This window comes from Pseudonaja textilis, chromosome 1 (genome assembly GCF_049901715.1).
Source record: "Pseudonaja textilis isolate UNSWEBS1 chromosome 1, rPseTex1.2, whole genome shotgun sequence".
NCBI classification, from domain to species: Eukaryota; Metazoa; Chordata; class Lepidosauria; order Squamata; family Elapidae; genus Pseudonaja; species Pseudonaja textilis.
Window position 1 is genome coordinate 202,404,858 of NC_141990.1, and position 12,458 is coordinate 202,417,315.

The 12,458-nt window shown below is 37.9% G+C and overlaps 1 protein-coding gene across 3 annotated transcripts in view; it reads left to right on the plus strand.

Annotated features, from left to right (window-relative positions):
* Positions 1–12,458, plus strand: part of QTMAN (queuosine-tRNA mannosyltransferase) — a 249,488-nt gene that overhangs the window by 125,668 nt on the left and 111,362 nt on the right. For all 3 annotated transcript variants that reach the window (XM_026717797.2, XM_087920288.1, XM_087920287.1), the window contains exon 4: positions 1,981–2,154. In XM_026717797.2, the coding sequence (XP_026573582.2) occupies positions 1,981–2,154 (174 nt within the window). The remainder of the gene's footprint in view (positions 1–1,980; positions 2,155–12,458) is intronic.

The following is a 12,458-nucleotide window of genomic DNA, read 5'->3' on the forward strand; positions in this document are numbered from 1 at the left end:
GGGATGACTGTGGCTTGTGACCATAGGTTTGGCAAGGAGCTGGTCCTGAAAGAGTTTTCAAAGATTATGCTTAGAGGTTCGGCTATGGCAGTGGATAGCTTTTTTATTCCATCAGGTCCAATAGATAGAGATGGTTTCAGATTGTGTAGTGCTTTTTCAACATTGTCTACTGTAAAATGATATGTATTAGATCATTGTAGTTTTCTGTGGTTCGACTAGGAACTACTGGGCATGATCCATTGCTTTTTACAAATACTGAGCCAAAGAGTGTGTTAAAGATGTTGGCTTTAATGGTGTCGTTGTTGCTGTCTTTACCATTAGGTCCTATCAGGGGTGGGATGGACCTTGAGTCTTTCAGTTTGTTGTTTACAAAAGTGTGGAAAGTGCGGGTGGAATTGGTGTGTAGAAGGTTTTCCTCTTGTTTAACGTGATAATTGATGCATTCAGTCTTTATCTGGTGGCATAAATTTTTGTATCGGCTTTTGAAGTTGGCAATGTGACCATGTAAATGTCCAGTATGTTCCAATATCCCACTTATTGTCAGTTTGTTCTGTTCCCCAGCATTTGGTCTGGACCCTGGGCAATGTCCAGATCAGTATGATTGTCTTAGTTCACGTCATGCTTATATTTGAGGTGAGCAAGTGAAGCTTTAGGAGGTCATACTGTGCTGTTACCACTAATTTATCCAGCCGTTCTATTTTTTTGATTTTAAAAGCCAATATATTAAAAACTGTCGGTGTGGAAGAAATATGTAAAGTGGTTAAAAAAATGGCTAAAGTACAGGACTTGAGGTAACCATCTCCTCCATCAGTAGTTTGTTAGTAATTCATGTAACAATCCATAGATATTAAAGAGTAAATATACCATCTCTATATTGCAGAACAATTTTTTTCCAGTACAATTTGCAATTCAGTTCTTGTGCATGGTGAACACTTCAAGTTTATTGATGCACTTCTCCTCGGTTATATAAGTTGTAATCAGTATTCTTTGTGCCAAGGTAGGGCAAAAATACCAGAGCAGTTATATTTGTCCCTGAAGTTATAGAATGCACACTAGTTTGGATGTGCTATTTTTATGCCACTAAATTGGCATTTTTTTTTTCCTAATTTGAATTACAGGATTACATTCATTGATTATGAATCATAAATATAAGGTCAACATTTTTTATTAGTTGAATTTTTTTAATTTGTGTTGAGAAAATATGTGACTATGTATTTTTGCATTCATATTTATTGATTTGAATTATTTTAGCTCATTAAAATGAGTTTTGTGAAGAATTAGAGAAGGGGAAAAGATGGCTTATGTCCTTTATCTCTGAGCACAAGTATAAGTAAATTTAAAAGTAAAATTTATCCATTTTGTTCAGCGTGGAGATATTTATGATTACTATAAATTCACATGGTACTAAATTTCTTAAGAAAGTTGGACTTGAGTATCCTTAAATTGCAAAAAAGTCGGTCTCTCCTTTGAAGCCCACGTTCATACAGTGAGCTCCATATAGACAAGAAATATATGTGATATTATGAAAATATTAGGTAGGGACTAACCAGAGAACCTTGCACAGAAAGGGAGAAACACATCTGTGTTCTTTCATTAATCCTTCCGTGCAATAATTGATGAAAGCTTTCATGGCATAATATTTGCATTTCACCATAAGAAACATGGGCAAGATGAATCTGGAATATGCCATCCCTGTCAGGTGATTAATGTATTTTGAAAGAAAATTGTGGCTGCTGGGGATCACACATCACCTGGGTATATAGCAGTATCATTTGGAGAAAGGGAAAAAAAAAATTCTGATATCTCTAAGCAGTCCTGGTTTCCCAATCTTACCAGGAATGGGGAACCAGAGTTTGTACTGACAACCTTTAGGGAATGGGCCCAAACCTACCTCATTCCTAGTGAAAGAGCAACTTTACACCAAACCAATTACGTTTTATGTATTATTGATTGTTGATTATTTTCTCCCTCTTTTATTAGTTTGGTTGCTGACATTGTAGTGTTCAACTCTGCCTACAATATGGAGTCATTTCTAACATCGATTGGGAAATTTATGAAATTGATGCCTGATCACAGGCCTAAACATCTGGAAAAGCTAATCAGGCCAAAATGCCAAGTCCTTTACTTTCCAATAAAGTTCCCAAATGTGAGCAGGTTAGTACCTTTCAACCATCTTCTCTAACTGGGCTCAGGTATTACTGTGCTTCATCTCACCACTATTATAATCATGGTAACCAAAGGAATATATTTCATGCCAAAATATTTTTTTTGAGACAGAGCTAAGAAACTCTTAAGAGTATAATAAGTATTAAGCCAGGACAATTTGTAAGTGAGCAATGATAGAGATGGAGTGAGGGGGGGAATAGAGCAAAAATAGAAAGACTGCTAAAGAAAAATTACAAGTTCTCTGTGAAGAAAAATAATAATCAAAAGACATGTTTTTATATATTTGTTGGTTTAGAGAAAGCATATGGTAAATGAATAGGCTTAATTTATGGAAAGTTTGTGTGAAGAATGTTGTTTGCTGAATACTGTATGAATGATAAATGGAAAAAGTAAAGCATGCATGGATATAAATGGAATGCTTACTGAATGTTTACATTGATGAGAGACTAAAAGAAGGTTATATAACGACCCTTCATTGTTTAATGTAGGTATAGCCAAATGTTTAAGGAAAGCTTATGGTGAATATTGAGATATGTTGATTAGATACATGAATGTATATGTATTTTTGAGCACAAATGATGTCATGTTGTTAGCTGGGAATTTGAATATTGGATGTTAAATAGACTATATATATATATATATATTTGTTTTCTGAGGTTCTCGCGGGTATTTGTATGTGGATCTTTGGTTGTTCGGGTTTTCTCCCGCGTAAGATTTGAAGTATCTAGGCAACATTTCGTTGAAGTCTCATTCATCATCTTCAGGCTTCTGTCTCCGGCTCTGTGCTTCTCTCAGAGCTTCTCTGTGCTTCTTTACTCTGAGAAGCACAGAGCCGGAGACAGAAGCCTGAAGATGATGAATGAGACTTCATCGAAACGTTGCCTAGATACTTCAAATCTTACGCGGGAGAAAACCCGAACAACCAAAGATCCATATCTATCTATCTATCTATCTATCTATCTATCTATCTATCTATCTATCTATCTATCTTGCAATGAGAATGGGTTAAAATAATATATCAAGGACAAATAGAGTACGTAAATGGATTTGTTTATCTTGGTAGAAAATATATTTACAAAAGATGTAAAAATGGTTGGAGAAAATGTAAAAGGTTCAAATGCTGGTAGAAAAGTAATGAGTATTAGATGATCTATTGTGAGAATGAATATCAAAACAAGCAAAATTGGTTGCTTATAAAAGCTGCTTTTGTTTACTTAGTTATATGAAGCTGAAAGTGGAATATAAAAGGTGTAGTAGTTCTCCGAACTACTCAAAATTTCTGCTACCAGTTCTCCAGAACTGGTCAGAACCTGATGAATACCACCTCTGATGATACATGTACGTGGCGAGAAAAACGAATCCTGCCAGTTTACCAGACAGATGGCATAGGGAACAAAGCTGTTACAGAATCTGGTAGTCCTGCTAGAAAATGGTTAAAAAGTACCAGTATTCCAGTGAATCTTTTCCCTCTCTGTGTATGATTGGCAGAAGACAAGGTGAGAATGGGAGGCCTAGCAGACAGAATTTTCAGATCCAAAGTATAAAAGGGATTGACAAATCCAACAGGAGATGAGAAGAGACCCTTCCAGAATTAAGAGATACAATATACAATCTTAGGAATGTCAAATTACTTAATTAATACATTATCTAGTGACATTGAACAGTCCCTTTGTGGAATGCTAGTGGAAGGGAGAACTGCACAACCCTAAGGATTACTTCATGCCTCCCACACACATCTATCTGTATTTTGAGGTCATTTTTTTCCATGCACCCCATCCTGTGAAACAGTAGGGGATCCCTGGAGAAGGAAACACCCATCTTTTATCAATATTCCAACATCTTCCTCTGCCAACTACTTTAACGTCTTCTCTGATACTTGCAGAAATCTTTTATTATTATTTTTATAGGCTTTAAAATACTAGTCATTTGTAATATTCCGGATGGTGTATAGTTTTCATACTGCTTTTATATATTTGTTATTTTTAAAACCTTTTTATGTGCTGTTTCTTTTATGTATGCTTTCTATTGTTATAATAAACTATCCAGACAATTTATTTGAATAATAGGGCATCCATTTTAATGGAAGAATGCATAAACAAATATTTGGTTTGTTGGCCCAATAATCTGATTTAGTATTAGTCATCTTTTAATATACCAGTTACTAGTTGGGGAATGTCTCTGTTGGAAATTCAGTGAGTTAATTTGCTACATATTCTCCTTATATAATTTTGAAGAGTATACAAAAAGATACGGGTTTTAGCAGCTACACTAGAGAATTGTTGACATTTATATGTATAGAATGTATAAAAAGAAAATATATAGAGATTGGCCTGGTTGAATACATGCCAGTGTGGTTTTTTTTAAAAAAAAATTGGCATTGTACAATACTCTGAATACTATGTTTCAAAAAACCAATTCAATCTTTTAAGCATACATTTTACATAAGCTTTCATTCATTAAATTTGAAAATTAATTATGGCATACCTTCTGATTTACCTTCTGTATTTTATATATTGTTAATATATATATTTAAAAAAAACAAACTATTTACTGCTTGTAATAAACATTAACAGAGCAATCCATGCATAAAGTTATGCATTTTAGTTTCAGTTTTTAGTTACAGTTGCCGCTATTTATTTTTTCTAATAAGATCTTCTATTAAATAAATGTTGAATGCACCTATGGCAATTGAATGCAGTTTATTAATTTAGTCTGTGTTACTCTAGCAAAAGCAAGCTGAATGGAAATGGAGAGAAAAAGGTTAAGAAATATCAGGGCCAAACTTAGATTCATAAAGCAAGCTTTTTGCCCAGAGTGTTTTCAAGTTATTTTCAAATGGTAATTTGCTTTATCCAAACCAAACTCATACAGTGTAAGTAAGTGATTATTTGCATGAGTGACAGTCATTTGAATGCCTGTAGTCTTTTAAAAATGCATAAGTTTGCAGCGATGTCGAGGACGGGCTGGAGAACAAAATAACTAAGGTGATTTTTTTCCCTCTCTCTGTACTTTGACCTCCTTTTTACTTGTTGTTACTTCCTTTAATATGATTTGTATTTCTATATTGAAAACAAGAAAGCACTATTTTTAGGCTTGCAACTAAGATTTTTAAAAGCAAGCTTCATTTTAAGTTAAATGTTGTGATTCTGATATGAAATAAAGAGTTATTAATGCAGGATATTTGACCTAGAACTAGGGACATATCACAAGAGGAAGTAGGTAGCAATTTAGGTTAAAAAAAGAAGAAAATGAATTTATTTGTAGTGTTTCTTAACCAAAGATAACAAATGCAACTTACAAGAAAACATGACTAGATTCATTGTAACAGAGTTAGAGAAGATATACTCCAATTTCTAGCTATAATGTGAATGTGTACACTATCTTCTTTCAGAATAAATAGTGTCATGTATATATTTGTTTTTTGGCGTGTGTTTGTAAACAACAACCTCACATAATTGTTCCGTTCAGTTGCTGGTTAGTTTTACTTCTCTGATCAACTGATAAAATAAAAATAATGAAAACATTAAAAGGTCCTAATACAAATAATCAGAACAGTGCAGAATACCGTCTTCTTGCTGGTGCATCATAAGCTTGTGAGAAAAAGACTCAAGACATCTCCACCCTATCATATCCTAAGAGATAGCGACTCTAAGCTTTGTTTCTGCAATTTATATGCTTCCCAAAGGGACAGCATATAAATTGTTGAGAAATAATTCACTTGTTATACATTTTGTCTCACTATTCCTGTTATCTTAATCAATCTCGCTAAAGAGAAATCTGTGAGGATCACACTTGGGGAAAAAAAACAATCTGGCAACCCACATTTACAATCGCAATGTGTACTTGAGCTCTGTCCATCTACCTTTCTTCTCCCTCCCCCCCCGCCCACATTTTTGGCCACTGTGCACTCTACTGCCACCCACCCTGCCATCCCCACCTGACCATCACTGTCTTCTACCTTCTGCTGCTGCTGACGTACACCCAGCCAAGGTAGCTGCTGGCCCTTTGCAACACCTGATGACCATAATGACTTGTGAGGCCTCTGCAAGGCCTCCATAATGCTTCATGAGGCCTTTGTGATGAGTTTGTCAGTAGTTGCTGGGGATGTGTACTTCTCAGCAGTAGAAGGAAGAAGACTGCAAAGGGGCAGCTAGAGGTGGCAGAGGGGTGGAGAACAGGGTACCAAAGGGGCAACAATAGGGGGCAGATATTTGGGTAGAAGAGCTGGAGGTGAGTGTAGCAGGGCAGTGGAGCCCCATCTGTCAAAGGGAGCATGCTGGCCCCCCACCAGGAAGGGGCAGTGAGATGGAGCCAGCAAAAGAAGTGTGAGTTCCCCATCTAACGATGGCATGGTTTTTACCTAATGACCATAAGCAGAACTACAGAACCGCCATTGCTAATCAGTACAGTCACATGATGTTTTCTCTAATGACTGCTTTGCTTCGGGAGGGAAATTCTAGTCTCCATTGGAGTCATTTTACCTGTAGTAGTAAATGGAAAATATGGATTATCAGTATGTTTTTGCTGATTCCATTTTCTATAGAGTCAAGGACAGGTGGGTAATACCAGGGGTGGGATTCTACCAGTTTGCACCTATTCGCTAGAACCGGTTGTTAACATTCTAAGCAGTTAGGAGAACCGGTTGTTAGAATAAATTACTGGCCTAATCCTGTAAGGAAGGCAGGAAGGAAACATTCTGGTGTTGCTTATAGAAACTGCCTCTCCATTAACCCTTATTATATTTTTGGCAGGACTAGACTCAGGAACTTCTCTGGAGTTTTTTTTCCCCTTCTTTGCTGGTACTTTGCTTGTGTGGAGTGATCATTCAAAGTTACAGTGGCACTGAACAAAGTGACTTATGACCATTTTTCACACTTACGACTGTTGCAGCATCCCCACAGTCATGAGAGGCCAGGCGAAGAGATTCATGCCTCGACGTGATATTGAGTTGGCCACGCCCAGCCAATAGCATGACCACCAAGCCACGTCCACCCAGTCACATGACCACCAAGCCATGTCCACCACTTAAGCCATGCCCATAGAACCTGTTAAAATTTTTGAATCCCACCCGTTAAAGTGGGTAACACTTTAAATTGGCAGTGGAAAAATATATTGTCATATTAGCAGACTTCATACTGTAGGACTCTGGAGTTTTTTCCACCCACATTTCAGCCTCACAGTTCAGCTGTCACGTTGGCATTTCATTAGATTAAGGCTAGAGTTTCCCATTGTGAAAATAAATCTTGATTTGCCATTTAGTTTGGTAGTTTTAACAAGCTACTCTAGACAATCTTGAACTTTTGTTTCATTTATCCCAAGGATGACAAGGGCATGGGTGTCAAACTCACAACATCATATTGTCATCACGTGACATATCACAACTTTTTCCCCCTTTGTGAAACCAGGGGTGGGTGTGGCCAGTGCATGACGTATCCAAGCCACGGGGTGCAAGTTTGACAACCCTTATCAAGGGTTCAAAATTTTAGATGGCACAATCAACATCTAAGCATACTCCAGTCTCACGTGATTTTCAAATGCTGCTGAAGGGAACCCCACATGAAAGTAAGATCCTGGAGAGTGCTGGGCCATAGTGATAATCACACTGTTCCCTAAAGATTGTACCTCTTTGGGAACTACTCAAAATGCCATTTTTGAGTCCCAGTGGTAGTGCTAGACTGAAGCTGAGAGCCAGGCCTCTGGGGCTCAGCCTCAGTGCTTCTGCCAGTGCTGCTGGTCAAAGTGGCCTAGATATATGTGGGGAGATAGAGAATTGTTTCTCTTTTGTTTGGGGAGAGTGGGACATGTCAGAATTGTCAAGTTAGACATTTTCTGAATTTTTGCTATGCCAAGCCCAAAAGGTTTGCCATCACTGATTACCCTATATTGACTGGGGTAGGTTCAAAGCTGATATCAGCTTGGACATTTATATTGAAAGTATCTCCAAGTGGCTTATTGTTGTCACTTCTAGATACCCATAACATTATTCAGTCTCATGTTCTAACCTTGCAATGCCAGTGACTCACATGTAGAGGGATTTTAGTATGCGAAGCATATCTTTATCCATCGTTCCTATAAATTGTCAGCTCTGTGTCTGTGGCCTTTTGCTGGGTTTTAGGGAGATTGAAGTTGTTCAATGGATGGTCTTATAAACCAGTTGCGCAAATTGTTATATCCCAGTCGAATCACCACATTGAGACAATGTTTTTCATCAGCACTTTTCATGATTTAGAACCCAGGGCGTGCTCAAGAGTTTATCCAGTGGTTAGCTGACATCTGTGGCAATTTGGCTCCTCAGCTATTGCCGTGCCATCCCCTTAGAGCAGGGGTGTCAAGCTCGCGTCATCATGGCATCATCACATGATGTATCTCAACTTTTTCCCCCTTTGCTAAACCGGGCATGGCTGTGGCCAGCGTGCGATGCTTCTGGCCTGTGGGCCGCAAGTTTGACAGCCCTGCCTTAGAGAAAGTAGCTCTGTTTTACATGGACATTTGTCAAAAGAGGAAAAAACAGCCTTCCTTCTCCTATCAGTTCCTTAACAGTTAAATCTTATGTCTGAGATCATTTAAAACCATGACAGCACAAATAACAGATAAAAAGGAACAGATGGGAGGACTAGAGGTAAAGATAATGAAAACTCCTTTCATCTGTATAACTTGTTAGTTTTGTATGTAATGTGTGCTTTAGATTCTGAAATACTGAAAGGACAAAAAAAAAATCTTCAAATGTGCTTCTTTCTGATATTGCAAAATGCTACAAATATTTCTCTCTCTCTCTCTCCTGAAGTGATAATAAAACAGATAACTGAGAAAGTAAACTTCAGTTTTATATGAATTTGATGTAAGAAAATTATATTTCTGAGTAGTGAAAAATGCTTGGAGAGCAACTGTCTTAATTGAAGCAGCAGAACAACCTGTGAGTTAAAAGCTGAGCACATGATGTAGCATAAGTGGGAAAATCCAGGTGCAGAGATACCGTGTTGACGTATAATGCCGTTGACAAACTGAACATCTTTATACAAGAGAAAATGGAGAGAGATTCACGAGGTCATGAAAATAAGGGCACCCTCTATTATGAAAATCATAAAATGAATTTGCCTCATAGTACAGTTCTGAAAACCATGCCAGCTCCTGTTTCCTGTGTTATGTCTTCCACATATCTCACACTGCTTTCTGAAGCAGACACTGAGGCAGCAAAATTTGCAAGTTCACACTCTTCTCAACTGTTTATATAGGTGATCCTTGTTTAGCAGCTGCCTTGTTTAGCAATCATTTGCAGTTACAATCATGATGAAAAGTAACTTTACAACCAATCCTCACATTTAGGACCATTGCAGGTCTGTAAAGCAAAGCAAAGATTACGAACACAGTCATGGATTCATTCAGCAGCCGCTTCACTTAATGGTCCAAATTGCCAGTTTCAGTGGTGGTCGCAAAAATAAGGACTACCTGTAGTACCCTGATTCATAGTTGTTCCTTTAAAAGAAGTCCAGTCTCCTTCGTATCATCTAGGACTGCACATTCTTGGAGATGTCCCTGCTCATATACTTTCTTTGCAGTACAGTACAGGATTGTCATTGTCTGTTTCTGGGATGCAGTCAAAATGTGTGTACCTCACAAACTTAGGTTCTTTTGCAAGTGTCTTGTGACACTGTACACAAGTATGTAAGAGACAGAGCTTTCAACACAAGTTCTGCTGCTTTGACAAAATTTGGCTTGTTGTAAATGTCCCTATAGATAAGCCCTCTAAGTTTCCCATCTACGAACTTATCAGGCTGCTTAGCCCAAAAGAAGGTCAGCCAGTTGTTGCCACCTACTGAGACTAAAAGATCTTAGAGAAAGAAGCCTTTTTTCTTTTTTACCAGTTCGGCTAAAATAATAGCTTTGATCTCTTTTCTTTAACCAACTTTAGTTCATTCCGATGAGGTCTAAGTCGAGCCATTCTCTAGTTCTGTACTATATAGCGCAGTTGGATTCTGCATGCAGCCTATTTAATTTTATTAGTTGTGTTCTTGTCATGTTGCATACAGTGAATTCCCATAAAAGTTACATTTTGTATTTACAGAAAAAATTCTCTTGAGAGTTAAGGTCTTGTAAAACATTCTTGTTCTATAGCACGAACAAATTATTGTCCTCTGAGGCATTAAAAAGTTAAGTGTACTGAAGAAAATATTTTTTTTTCCATTAAAATGCAGTTTATATTGATAAAACAGATTACTAGCATTTGGTGAAATGGGAAACTTGGATCTGCCCTTATTGCTAATTTGCCAGTAGGCTTATTTTGGCAGGAGGACTAGAATATAATATATACCAGGACCAATCATTATGCAGTACCTGTTACTTATGTATCTGATTTAAATTGAGGTTCAGTGAAATCGTTGAGGGGGTGGAAGACTACATCATCCTTCCTCTGTCTGCTTCTTGAAGTAGCAGAATGTGGTAACCAAGAATATTTGAAAAGAAAAGCTGTTGTGATATCAGTTTTGGCACGGTCATTTATCAATCAGTATTTTAAACATTGACAAGTGGTAATGTAATGGGGAATGACCCTGTTGGCAGGAAGCTGCAATGACAGATGATGCAAACTTATTTTTCACTACGGGCTGTACTAACTTTTTACCTTTCTCGGTATTAGAGCCCATATTTTCCAAGTCTCAGATGTGAGATGCCACCAAGGGTGAAACTTATGGCAAAAAGCCCACAACCACTGTTACCTTACTTTAAAGTGGTTAATTCTTGATTTTCACATTACCCTCAGCTTGGAACAAAAAGAAAAGTCCTGATGGTTTGATAACTACTTCAACAACATGGAATTTATATGCTATATTAAAAAGTTCCCTTTGTTATTGGTTCATGTTGGATGCCCGAGGATCTGTTTCTTGGCAAGAATCCCTTCAGTACATGCCAGATGAATCTAAAAATGGTGGCATGCAAAGGGTGTTAGCCCATTCAAGAGAGCCTAGGTTAAGAAGCAGATACCTCAAGAAATATCAGGAATTCTGTTTCATTATTGTAGGGTATATTAACAGAATCTGTTTTTCTGTCCCATCTTATACTAAACACAATCTAGGCAGGGTTGTTTTGAATTTATTATTTTTCATACTTCCTTCCATCTCTGGACTGTTTAATGTCATCTACAAGTCTCTCTTTCATGGGTTGTTCCTCTCATTAAAGGTTCTCCAGTATCCTCCTCAAAGTCAAACTGAAATTCCTATATAGGTGGGAGACAAAGGTCTTTCTACTAGATTTTAGAATAAGAGGTAAGGTACATCAAGAAAATCATACAGAGCCCTCCAGGTCACGGTTCAATCGCCCAAGATATTGTGTAGACAGGGATGGGATTCAGATATTTTAACAACCAGCTCTGTGGGCATGGCTTAGTTGGTGGGTGTGGCTTGGTGGTTATGTTATTGGCTGGGCGTGGCCAAATCAATATCACTCACATCGAGGCACGCATCTCCTCGCCTGGCCTCTCATGACTGTGGGGATGCTGCAACAGTCGTAAGTGTGAAAAATGGTCATAAGTCACTTTTCTCAGTGCCATTGTAACTTTGAATGGTCACTCCACACAAGCAAAGTACCAACAAAGGAGTGAAAAAAAACTCCAGAGAAGTTCCTGAGGCAGGAAGTCTAGTCCTGCCAAGAATGTAATAAGGATTAACGGAGAGGCAGTTTCTGTAAGCAACACCAGAATGTTTCCTTCCTGCCTTCCTTACAGGATTAGGCCAGTAATTTATTCTAACAACTGGTTCTCTGAACTGCTTAGAATGTTAACAACCGGTTCTAGCGAATAGGTGGGAACTGGTAGAACCCACCCTTATGTGTAGATGCTTCTCATATATCCTTTCTCACTAGGGATACTATCCTTTTAATTCCCGTTTGCCTTTTTGCCTTCCCTTCCCTTCCCTTCCCCTGAGGCACCACAGTCAGTTTGAGTAGGTAGGCTATCAGCCAATGTGATAGCAGTTGTTTCTTTTCTTTCTTTACCCACAATTGAGCCCAACATTTCTGTTCCTCAGTGAGACAGTTGTTAAGTGAATCACTGCAGTTTATTAGTTAATAACATGGTTGTTACTAACAACACGGTTCTTAAGTGAGGTCTGGCTTCTCCATTGACTTTGCTCGTCAGAAAGACACAAAGCGTAATCACATGACCCAGGACAATGCAGCTGTCATAAATATGAACCAGTTGCCAAGCGTCTGAATTTTGATCATGTGACCATGGGAATGCAGCAATGGACATTAGTATGAAAAACTGTCATATGTCACCTTTTTCAGTGTTGTTATAACTTTGG